The sequence below is a fragment of the Eleutherodactylus coqui genome, chromosome 4, assembly GCF_035609145.1.
Source record: "Eleutherodactylus coqui strain aEleCoq1 chromosome 4, aEleCoq1.hap1, whole genome shotgun sequence".
Taxonomy (NCBI): domain Eukaryota; kingdom Metazoa; phylum Chordata; class Amphibia; order Anura; family Eleutherodactylidae; genus Eleutherodactylus; species Eleutherodactylus coqui.
This window is the reverse complement of record NC_089840.1, coordinates 86,573,782-86,586,559: the sequence shown is the minus strand read 5'-3', so window position 1 is coordinate 86,586,559 and position 12,778 is coordinate 86,573,782. Positions and strand designations below refer to the sequence as shown.

General features: G+C 45.8%; 1 protein-coding gene across 1 annotated transcript; it reads left to right on the top strand.

The window, feature by feature from the left end:
- The first annotated feature begins 699 nt into the window (after nt 1-699).
- SUPT4H1 (SPT4 homolog, DSIF elongation factor subunit) lies at nt 700-12,493 on the top strand. The gene is made up of 5 exons (XM_066599820.1): nt 700-816; nt 4,280-4,386; nt 5,874-5,929; nt 9,046-9,099; nt 12,175-12,493. The coding sequence occupies exons 1-5, from the start codon at nt 748-750 to the stop codon at nt 12,240-12,242; spliced, it is 354 nt and encodes a 117-aa protein (XP_066455917.1). The 5' UTR covers nt 700-747; the 3' UTR covers nt 12,243-12,493.
- Nucleotides 12,494-12,778: the final 285 nt, after the last annotated feature.

Here is a 12,778-nt window from a genome sequence, read left to right as displayed (position 1 = left end):
AGCTTCTGTGTAAGCTACATTAACACGGGCGAGCGCGATATTGGGCCGGGAAACGCTTGTCAGCGTGTGTTTAACCTGCGGACATTTGGTGTTTTTTTTATTCAAAACCGCCTTGTACCTGAATTCTGATCCTCCGGCGCTTGTTTCACGCATATCAGAGGATTAGCAAGTGTTTACCATTGACTTCAACAGGAAACATCACATCACACTTGCGTGCGCATCGCTCGGCCTGAGATGTGTTTTAATGTCACATTGCAAATAATGGGTGATGCGTTACGCGGAACGCGAAAAAGTAGGACATGCAATTTTTTTTTTTAACCTCACAGCATTGCTCCCATGTATGACTCCAAAAGAATGGAGTTCATATAGTGTTGTGCGTCTCGCAATGCGTGAGATTTGTGCTCGTGTGAACGCAGTCTTAACAGATCTAAATGTGTGCTGTTTTTTCATGTGGATTTTTACTATCAGAGCATAAACCTCAGCCTGCGGCCGTCTATTACATCGGGGTGCACCAGCCCCACACCAGTTAGTAACTACAGTAGTCCACATGGCAGGCTCGCGCATTCCTCTTATACCAGTCCTGACCACATCACGTGACTGATCAGAGCGCAGGCCGCTCTGTGCGGACGATAGAGTTCCGGAGCTGTTCTAGAGCGTCCTCCAGCGGGATACCATAGAGACCCGGCTGCTGTAGAACCAGTTTGTACTTCCGTTGGTAGTGGTGACGTATTTCCGGTGTGTACAGCGATGGCGTTGGAAACCGTACCGAAGGATTTGCGGCACCTGAGAGCGTGTTTACTGTGCTCCGTGGTGAAGGTGAGGCCGTACATTGTGGAGGAAGTCAGTTCTGCTGCTAATTGTTTACAACCAGAAGTGGACATGAAGAAAATCCTCCTCCCCCTCTGCTTCAGAGTTTATGGTCTACCCCTCTAAGCGCCCTTTCGCAGGGATGAAGTGTCTTATCTGTGATGCAGAGTTTACTGCTGTAGAATTATGAATCTAACCCGCAGGGCTAAGACTGCTCTCACACGGGTGTTAAGAAACCGCGGCTCGAAATTGTGTCATTTTGCACGCATGTGATCATTGAGGAGGTGTGTTAAAAAAAGGTGAAAACGCACAAAAATAGGATGGCGCTCGAAAATGGTGGTGTTGGAAATGTTGCGGTAAAATGCAGGTCTGCGAAGCGTTGTACTGCGATTAGCGCAGTGAGCGTGAGAGCGGCCTGAATGGGGATTTTGGTGCGAATTTGCAGGATATTTAAGGGGAACCCGTCACCTGCCTGAAACGCTACAAGCTAACTTACATTGCTGTAACGGCAGGTGGCGGAGGGGAGCTATTTTCGTACTCTACTGTTTTTCGCGGTCCCCGCCTGTGAAGTCGGCACGCTGGCCAAAAATCTAACTCCCTGTTTTTTCCCCGAGTCCCATGTGCGCTCTCCTATACAAGCCTATGGGAAAGGAGTCTGATGTTTGGCCGGTGCGAGAACTTTTTAGGTGGGCACTGCGAAAAACAGGAGACTATTGAAAGACCCCTCCCTGTCGCCTGTCGTTACAGCGCGGTAAGGTAGGTTATAGTGCTTTAGGTAGGTGACGGGTTCCCTAGGAGCCATTTTTATTCTACATCAAAATCCGCAATGAGCTGCGCAGAATTTATCGTGGTGGGAAATTCCGGCCACGAGAATGTGACTAACGCCGCAGTCCTATCCAGCTGGTAATGGTTCTCAGTCCGTGCATACCTCCCAACTGCTGAACAGAGGGGCAGCTGTAGCTGCGTGCGTAGCATGGCAAATTTTTTGGAAGGCCACGCCCCATTTACACCAAGCCACACCCTCTATCTAATAATAGTGCTCCCCTCAGAGTAATGGTGACTGAATCTGGGGCTGTCCCAGGGATGGTTGGGACACACGCATAAGTAGTGCAGTGTATTATACTAGCAATGAACTGATCCCATCTCCCCCTCCTCAGTCATAGTAGAGAGCGATGCTCTGTCTCCCCATCTTCATCCCTCATGCTGGGCCAGCAGCCTCTCAGCACTGCTGTGTATAGGGACTTCACCCCTCACTAGCACTGAGCACGCTGTGTCCGCAGTTCATGGGAGGTGTCTGTAGACACAGTGCTGCTGTCCGCAGCTGAGCCTCAGAGTCCTGTTATGGATCTTCATGCACAGCCGCACATAGGTTTAACCCCTTAGCCTGGGTTCCCACACAGCGGAATCCCGGCGGAAATCTTGCGGTTTGGCCGCAGCGAAAACCCACGAGATTTCCGCTGAGAGAAGCGCTGCTTCAAAACCCGCGGCACTTAGCCGCGGGTTTTGAAGCGGCCTGGCCGCTCGCTCTTGCGCTGCGGCCGGCGCTCCCATACAGGAGAGCGCCGCCGCAGCTGAGGAAGAAAAAGAATGAGCATGCTGCGGCCGGCTAATCCGTGATGCAGGGCTGGCTTTGCCGCAGCGGATTTGCCATCCCGTGTGGACGAGATTTCTGAGAAATCTCGTCCACATGGTTGGCAAATCCGCCCCATGTGAACCCAGCCTTAAAGGGGTTGTCTCGCGAAAGCAAGTGGGGTTCAGCACTTCTGTATGGCCATATTAATGCACTTTGTAATGTACATCGTGCATTAAATATGAGCCATACAGAAGTTATTCACTTACCTTCCCTGCACTGGCGTCCCCGTCTCCATGGCTCCGTCTAACTTCAGCGTCTAATCGCCCGATTAGACGCGCTTGCGCAGAAGGGTCTTCTGCCTTCGGCTCTGTCTGGCACGAGTGGCGTTCTGGCTCCGCCCCCTTCTAAGCGGCATCGCGTAGCTCCGCCCCGTCGTGTGCCGATTCCAGCCAATCAGGAGGCTGGAATCGGCACACGTGATGGGGCGGAGCTACGCGATGATGCGTAGAAGGGGCGGAGCCAGAACACCGCTGCTGCCGGACAGACCCGAAGGCAGAAGACCCTTCTGCGCAAGCGCGTCTAATCGGGCGATTAGACGCTGAAGTTAGATGGGGACGCCAGCGCAGGGAAGGTAAGTGAATAACTTCTGTATGGCTCATAATTAATGCACGATGTATATTACAAAGTGCATTAATATGGCCATACAGAAGTGCTGAACCCCACTTGCTTTCGTGAGACAACCCCTTTAAGGACCAGGTTGTTTTGTACCAGACACTTTCTAGCAGATTTTACCCATGTGGCGGTTTTACTCCCCTATTCTTTTTCCTTCAGCTGCAAATTGTTTTTGCTGGGTTTTTTTCCTGTGATATATAGGGCTGTATTTTTAATATCTTTTTCACTTTTTTCATTTTTATTGGGGGTTGAAAGCTTAAAAAAATAAAATAACATTTTTTTTCAAAAACATTTTATAGTTTTTTTAAATTGGTATATTTACACTATAATAGTATGGGAATGGGTTTCTCTGTTTGTTTCGGACGTTTTGATATGTAATATGTATGGTTTTGCATTACAGGATGTATACGGTGACGGTTTTGGTTGGCATCGCCTTTGGGTTATTTTCCTTCTTATGTATATATTTTTATTTTATTCTGTAATAATTTTATTTTTTTACTATGTTCCCCATGACATCATACAAGACCTCTGGGGGGGACATTCACATGTTTGTTTGTTTTTTACACGCTTCGGGCTTATTCAGACAACCGTATATCGACTGCGTATTCACGCCGGGCGATATACAGCGTCTCTCTCTCTGCAGGGGGAGGAGGCTGGAAGAGCCGGGAGCAGTGCTCTGAGCTCCCGCCCCTCTGCACTATTTGCAATAAAGGGAGCTGGGGGTGGGGCTAATTCTCAGTAATTAGCACCACCCCCATCCCGCCTCCCCTTATTGCAAATAGTGCAAGAAGGGTGGAGAGGATGCAGAGAGGGGGCACTGCTCCTGGCTCTTCCAGCCTCCTCCCCCTGCAGAGAGAGACGCCGTATATCGGCCGGCGTAAATACGCGGTCGATATACGGTCGTCTGAAAAAGCCCTTTCACTGTATCTGAGGCATCCATAGGAGCCCCAGTCACAGGGGAAAACATCCCCTGCAGTAACATTAGTCACTGGCAGAGCGGATCAGGGTTGTAGGACCCTGCAGCTCTGCTGTGACAGGGAATCCCCGCGGTCACGTGACTGCCAACTTGTGTAGTGGAAGTCATATTTCATGTAAAACCTCATACTGTCGTTATTCCGTCACGTCCTAGCCCGTTGGAGCTGTCCCAGTGTTACTGAACATTTACTAGCCTGCGGCTCTCCGTTTTCACAAGGAATTTGTTGACAGGCTATCGTTTTCTTTTTGCAGACCATCGACCAGTTTGAATATGACGGCTGTGACAACTGTGATGCCTACTTACAGATGAAGGGCAATAGGGAGATGGTGTATGATTGTACCAGCTCCTCCTTTGATGGGTATGCTGCTTTTCTATTACGTTTTCTACAAGGGGATGCACCCAAATAACCGTATGTTCATAAGCTTTCCGATTTAACTAAGTATCTTGGTTCTTATATAGAAATATAAAACAACTGACAGAGCACCCCACGGACAGAAAAATGGTTGGGCTCAACTCACAGTTATAGCTAGTGTGTATCTTGCCTTAGTGGCTATATTTTGTATACAGTACCTATTATAGACCTATGTGTTAGGCTGGATTCACACGAACGTATATCAGCTCGGTTTTCACGCCGAGCCGATATACATCGTCCTCATCTGCAGGGGGGGGGGGGGGGAGGATGGAAGAGCCAGGAGCAGGAACTGAGCTCCTGCCTCCTCTCCGCCCCTCTGCACTATTTGTAGTGAAAGGAGGCGGGAGGGGGGCAGGGCTAAGTTCCCCGAATTGAACCAAGGTGTCTTGCTGGTTCATGTCTGTTTGTACATTAATTTTCTGTCAGTTTTGTGTCAGTTTGTTCTGCTGAGTTTGTTTGCTATTTCTGTGCTAGGGTGGCCCTTAGGGTCCTCTAGTACAGTGTTCCCCAACTCCAGTCCTCAGGGACCGCCAACAGGTCATTTTTTTTTCTGGATTTCCCCAGTATTGCACAGGTGATGTAATTATTGTCGGTGCCTCAGACATTGTCACAGGTTTTCTTACTATAGGATATCCTGAAAACATGACATGTTGGTGGTCCCTGAGGACTGGAGTTGGGGACCCCTGCTCTAGTAGATGTCTTGCTAGTGTAGGGACTGCAAGACACAAGGGGCCTTGCCGAGGCTTGCAGCTTAGGTACATTGGCCAATGTACGAACTAACACCTCGCTTTTATATTCAGCTTTACCATCTGCTATTAGTGTTTGCATTGTGGCTGCTGTATGCTGTGTTTTCTGGCTCTGTGTGTCCTGTTGTTCAGTCCCTGTCATGTGTTATGTGTATGTATCCTGTTCTGGAGTGTGGTTCCTAGGAGCAGCTAGGGCCCAGTTCCAAAGACCGCTGTGCCGCCCTTTATTGGGGCGATGTCCACGATTAGGTAGGGCCATGTCATCCTCCTGGTAGCACAGGGTCAGTTGTCTGAGACCCGTGTGCGTGCAACTCCTTGGACACGATCGTAACACTGTTATATCACTTTCCTGCTTACTTTAATACACACAGTATGAATTATACCCCTGAGTATCACAGCTGTGTCAGTATGGGAGAGCAAGGGCTAGAGACGCACAATGCTTTGAAACTAGTAAGGGGTACAGAGAGAGAAGTACTTTACAGGGGATGCCCACTGAACTTGAAGATCCACATATACAAGCAGGTCTTGAGAGTAAAAGAAACTATACAAAAGTCAGCCACCCACATAGTGCACCCTGATCCTTTACTGATACATCTCTAAAGATATTTCTATGACAAATTTCTACATGGATTTTGCTTCTATAATTTGAGAATACAGAAGTAACGCCTGTCTGATTTCTCTCTACAGCATTGTTGCTATGATGAGCCCTGATGACAGCTGGGTGTCCAAGTGGCAAAGAATAAGTGAGTACAGTAATCTACGGGAACAGTTCACTGGTATTTAATGGTTCCTATGAAGATTGGCCTCTACATCAGAGTGGACCGAACCCCTCCGCTGCAGCATATTGTAATCTAGTAGTCAGAGCTGAGACACTGCAGAGAATTACTCTGATTCATAAAGGGCTTGTCCTATTAAAGACCTTCATCTGCCTTCCATAGGACAGGGTATAAATGTCTTGAGCGCTGCGTGTCTGACCACAAGCCCCCCACCACCCCCCAGTGACCCCAAGACCGGCACATTCCAATGCCCCATGTGAATAGATCTGCTGGACTGTGCAATCAAACTTAGAGAACTGATACAATCGGATGTTGTTTGTCATTGCGGACTTCCTAAATATGTGTAAACACCCTGAATCGGACACATGAGCATAGTGATTGTGAACTATTGGATATTCAGCTCACCTTTTTGGTGTTACTTCTAATTAGGAAATTATAGTACCAGTGTTTCTGGTAGCGCAATGCGCCCCACAGCTGTGCTACATGCACTTCAAAAAAGGATTTGTTTCCAGCAATAGAAACCAAGTAATCTTGTAGATATGATACCTTTTAATGGCTAACAAAAATACATGATGTAATAGCGAGCTAATGAAGGATCCTGAAAGGTCCAAAAGCTTGCAATAACATCATGTATTTTTGTTAGCCATTAAAAGGTTTCCTATCTACAAGATTATTTGGTTTCTCTTGCTGGGAACAATCACATTGTGCTCTACTGGCTAACAGGATACCAAACTTCTTTTTTTTTTTTTTACCACATGCACGTTGCACACGCAGCACTGCTACATACATTGTTCATCCCATACAACAGGGATCAGAAGCAGCACAGCACTGGAGATGAAGGATGTCACAGTTATGATGACAGTCATGCTCCGCCCCTGATCGCATGATGGTAACGCTGATCCTTTGTGAATTACTTGCATGCTCCGCCCCTTATCACATGACGGTGATGTCATCAAAGGTCCTGCATCCTTGTGCAGATTACGGGCAGACTACAAACCCCCTGCACATATATCACTATTCCACACAACCTCTACTTGAGCCAACCCAAATAACCAATCACCAAGAATGAGTTAATCCAAACAACCAATCAGGTTGTGAATGGTGTGGAATTTAGTTATACACCAGCTGGACAGCAGCCGTGTGCATATAGGACCTGTGATGTCACCATCATGTGATCAGGGGCGGAGCATGTAAGCCGCTCACAAGCACCCGAACGGACAGGTCGTCGTTAGTAGTTTGATTTAGAGTTCTTTCCATTTTATAAATTGATGGTGAAATGCGATCACTTTATGATCGGTAGATCTGACCTCTGGGACCTCCAAAACGGGCCTCAGCTATGTTTGACACTGAGCGGTCGAACAGCCAATGATCATAAAATAATAGCGTATCCTAGCGATAGGTCATGAGTTTATGATGGAAATACCCCTTCACTGTAAAGGGACAAAGTTGGTGCCGCTCACAGCAACCAGATTTAAAAAAACAAACAAAAAAAAAACAGACCGGTTATGTAATTGGCTGCTGTGAGCGATGCTGAGCTGTTTTTCTTTGCACTAGTTTTTATGAATGCGGCCCGTTTATCATTGCTAGTAAGAGGTGCAATATAGTCATTACTCTTCTCATATAGCTAGGTAATGGGGGTCTACTTCAAGCTGCTGCATCATAATTGGTTAGACTAGCAGGATAAAGCATAAGGCCGCCTGCAGACGAGCGGGTCGGATCCGGCAGCGAGGATTCTCGCCACGGGACCCGACCCGAGCGCCTGCAGGGACGAGCACGTACTCACCCGCGCCCGGCGGCCCCGCCTCTTTCATGTGCCAGCAGCCGGCTCATGCGCAGACCGGAGCCGGCGGCCGGGTGAGTGATGTTTCTGTGTGGGGCTCTGCGAGCCCCGCACAGAAATGGGACATGCCGCGGTTTGTTTGCCGCGCGGTATTTCGCGTGGCCATCTGCATAGGATTGCGTTTGTTAACGCAATCCTATGCAGGCTTTTGAGCGGCGGAAATCCCGCCGTGGGATTTCCGCCCGTGTGCAGGCGGCCTAACAGTAATAGTTTTATGATAATATAGTACAACGGTAATGGTTTTAGATCTATAACCTTTTATGTATGAATTCTGGAGCTGCATGCTTGAAAGATGTAGCAGCATCAGAACTAAGCAGTAGGCCAATTATGTTTTATAGCCAAGAGGTTCTCTACCTAAATGTATTCCTAAACGCAGGCTGAGCTGGAAATGTCGTGGCAAACCACTTCTAGTCTGCACATTGATTTGATTGCCGTTGTATGGCTGAGGACCTTTTATCTGACTGGTTTCGGGGATATACGGAGTATGGCCTCATACAGATTTTGCACATCTGCGGAGAATGTTTGGTCCCGATTTCACACTAGGAATCTGCTGTAAAGTACAGTGCATGTCCATGCATTATCAACACCAGTCATGTGTAGTGGATTTTTCAGCTGCAGGTCTTCAAATCTGCGGCACGTGTTTTATGTTGGTGTTTTGTCACCAATTTTCCCCCCTAGTTTAATTTTTTGCCATGTAAATCAGCAGCATAATAATCAACAAGACTGTTTTTTGCCAGAGACTTACTCTGGATTTGTAGAACATTCACAGCAATATGTGCAGGAGTTCCCTTCTCTGCCACATCTGAACTCCAACTAAGGCCGCCTGTCCACAGGCGGTGCAACATGCCGCCGCCGCAGGGGAGCATTATGTCTGCGATTTTCCACAATCATTATGATGACATGCTCGTGTACACTTATCCTATGGAAAGCGTTCATTGCGTTACCCATCTGCAGATTATTGCCTCGGGTAACGTAGTGAAATATCGCCCATGGACAGGAGGCCTAATAGATAACCTTTTTCACATGCGATTGGTTAGTAAACGTGTAACAAGTCTGTATTCTACAACTTTGGTTTTAGCTCCAGAGCTATGATGTCATTGAGCTTTGGGAACAGAGGGGATGAGGCTTTAGTCAGATGTTTCTCTATTTCTGCCATTGTAGTTCTATTCCAGGACAGATGAAGAACCCTGTATATTTTACAGTCTCCTACTGATATGTTGCGTTTGCTTTCTCTCCCACCCAGCTAACTTCAAACCCGGGGTGTATGCAGTATCTGTCACAGGGCGACTTCCGCAAGGTAAGCATAATCATTAGTGACATGATTCCAAAAGGATACAATGTATTGGGACTGTCTTGCAAACAGTAATTTATTATTGTTGACATATCGGATGATTTGAGTGGTCTCAATAGGGGATCAGTATTTCTCAGTGCATTGGTGCTTTCATCACAAAGCTCACAAGAAGTTGCATTAAAGCGATGTTCATTAATTTCACAGTTTGAATATTTGCTCCTTTTTTGTTCTGCTAATGTAGAACTATAAAGAGAACAAGATCAGCGAAAGTCCTTCATCTTAATGGAATACTCTATTGTACATGCCTTATAGTGGAGGTCCGTGATCTTTGTCACCTATTAAAATGTAATGTTTCCTTCCACTTTGAATATAATCAGTAACTGATACTGAAACTGTTTATAAAAAGTGTTGCTATTTTTCAGTTTGCTACTAACTTTCTATTGGAGCAGTTTCCTAATATACATGCCCAGGTAGAGAACCTACACCTCTCTAACTGCAGACTATCATAAAGTCTTAGGCCACTTTCACATGTGGGTATTTGGTCCATGTTTTGCATACCATAATATGAAGCTAATATCAATCTATATGTATGTGTGTGTGTAATATATAATATTTTTTTATTTTTTTATTTTTTTTTTTCTTCCCTTTTAGGCAGCATGGCTTTTTTTTCTGTATTTGCCTCCATATTGCTATTCTTTTATATTGGGTTAATATAGATTGGTATTTGCCCAGTAGAAAATAAATCCACAGAGGCAAATTCTGATAAAATCGATGAAATCCTGATTACATAAAATTGTAATGCCATTCTTAACACGTCCATAATATGGATCTGTAATTAGACACGTTACAATACGCTTGTCTGATGCCGATCTTGTAGTGTTGTCTCACCAGAAGTATAAACAAGATAATTCACAAGATACTCGAGAAATGTATCATTTCGATGTGACCAGCATGTATTTCCCTCACACAATACTACACTACATAGTAGCATTTATCATTAAACTGTCTGAATCGGGAATGTTGCAGTGTTCAGATAAATAGAGAAGATTGTATCCGTCAAAGCAGATTTTCTAGTATCGTAGAGTAAACGCTGCAAAATTGCTCGACCCATGAATAATAAACATGTCTATTGTCAGCTTAGGCCTCGGTCACATCTACATTGATGGTTCCTTTTGGTGCTTCCATTAAAATCCAGTACAAAACACAGTGTACGGCCCTATTCCATCCAGGCAGATGACTGAGGGCATAATGGAAGCTGGACAGACTCCTGAACGTCAGCGGGGTCCGTTTGGCATTTGTTCTCAAAAGGGCTTTCTGTCTACCTGCTCCCATGATGGAACAGGAAAACAGAAACTGTTGGCGATGTGAATGAGTCCTTCAGCTAGTAGTAGATAATTTCAGTTACAGAGGCGTAACAAAGACAGGAATTCATATACTTGCTGTTATGGCTGCTTCCAACATAGTCTCTGTTCTCGCATAAATCCTTTCACCTCAGCCTAGGTGAGAGTTCGGCTTCACCGCCCAGACCCAAGTGGCAACATAGTAATAGCATATATTTTCTCAAAAAAAGGAAAACTAAGCCAGTGATTCTCTTAAAAAGGATATGCTTTTCTTTATTAATCCAACGATGCCATTACATATCCCATAAAAGCAGCTGGAGGACGCGTTTCAGCTCCTTACATGGAGCCTTGATCACCATGTAAGGAGCTGAAACGCGTCCTCCAGCTGCTTTTATGGGATATGTAATGGCATCGTTGGATTAATAAAGAAAAGCATATCCTTTTTAAGAGAATCACTGGCTTAGTTTATCTTTTTTGGAGAAAATATATGCTTAACTTAAAGGGGTTGTCCCGAGGCAGCAAGTGGGTCTATACACTTCTGCATGGCCATAATAATGCACTTTGTAATGTACATTGTGCATTAATTATGAGCCATACAGAAGTTATAAAAAGTTTTATACTTACCTGCTCCGTTGCTGGCGTCCTCGTCTCCATGGTGCCGACTAATTTTCGCCCTCCGATGGCCAAATTAGCCGCGCTTGCGCAGTCCGGGTCTTCTCCTGTTCTCTATGGGGCTCCGTGTAGCTCCGCCCCGTCACGTGCCGATTCCAGCCAATCAGGAGGCTGGAATCGGCAATGGACCGCACAGAAGCCCTGCGGTCCATGAAGACAGAGGATCCCGGCGGCCATCTTCAGCAGGTGAGTATGAAGACGCCGGACCGCCGGGATTCAGGTAAGCGCTGTGCGGGTGGTTTTTTTAACCCCTGCATCGGGGTTGTCTCGCGCCGAACGGGGGGGGGGGTTTAAAAAAAAAAAACCCGTTTCGGCGCGGGACAACCCCTTTAAAGGTCTTGGACTCCAATGCAAATTCTGTAACGGGGCTCCCTCCCTATCATGTGCCACTTATAATATTGGTGTCTTTGGGGCCCTTAAGGCTCCAGGGCCAATTAGTGACTGCTACCTCTGCACCCACTATTAGCTACATCCCTGTTCTGTTATGTACAAGCTGCTATGGAAACTTGCCATCCTATGATCGGAGCTCTTACAGTGTCCTTGGGCTGTATTCACACATGCGAGTGCAATTTTGGTCCGTGACAAATTTAGTTTTTCATGTGCTTTTCATGCAATTGCTTTTTTTCCTCAATGCACAATTTGTATCCCTCTTAAATCCAGTTTTCACTGCTCTGATCTTCCTGCATTAAAAAAAACTCATCACACTCACATGCAAATGGCATGGCATGTGATTCAGATTGTTATTTTTTTTTACATTTTTTTATATAACATTACTCTAGAAAATAATGGGTGATTCTTGAAGAGAAACATAGTCTCAGCTGGAAAATTCCCTGCATGTCCTGTCGGTCCGAGAGGTTGATGGCTTGTGTAAATTAACTCATTCAAATAGGTTCTTTTCTTGCGCAAGTTGTGTCCATCTCAGAATCGTTCAGCACGCGCACGGGAAAATCACCTATGTGAATAATGCCTTATTATGGTATGCATGCTTGGGGTTTTTCTCTGCCTATTTAGTTCTTGTAATATGCCTTTTGTCTTTCACCTGCACCCTGATGGTCTGACTGTGTTACAGGTATCGTACGTGAGCTGAAGAGCCGCGGCGTGGTTTACAAATCCAGAGACACTGCCATCAAGACGTGACTGCAGAAGAAGGGCTGAAGCAGAGATTGGGTTGATGTCTCTGTCTTCTCTTCCGTTGGTTTTATTTTCCTGTTATGTTGCTGAAACTGTGGTTTCCCTACAGTTGGGGGAGGGTTGTACGACTGAGCGCACCGCAGATACAGGCACCTTATTTGTTCCTACACCAGACAAATGGAAACCAAAAGACACTTACGGCATATTTTCACAGTTTTGTGTTTAAACAAAATAACAATAAAGCTTTTATTCCATAAGTCTCCTGTTATCACAAGTGTAGAACGGCTGTTTTGTGTGTTTTGTATTATTGTTTTTTTGTTACATTTCACTTTATTACTATATTATACTTGTAACTGGCTTCTACTGGACCGCATTGAGCTGTCGCCATGTGAAACACATAATCGTTTCTAAGCATGCGGTGTACAAATGGCACGGAGGCGAAATTCACACTAGTGGTTTTTTGTTTAGCTCTTCCTTCGTGGGGCTGGCTAAACAGAAAACACTGCCAATAAACATGCATTGAGACTGAAGACCTCAAGTTT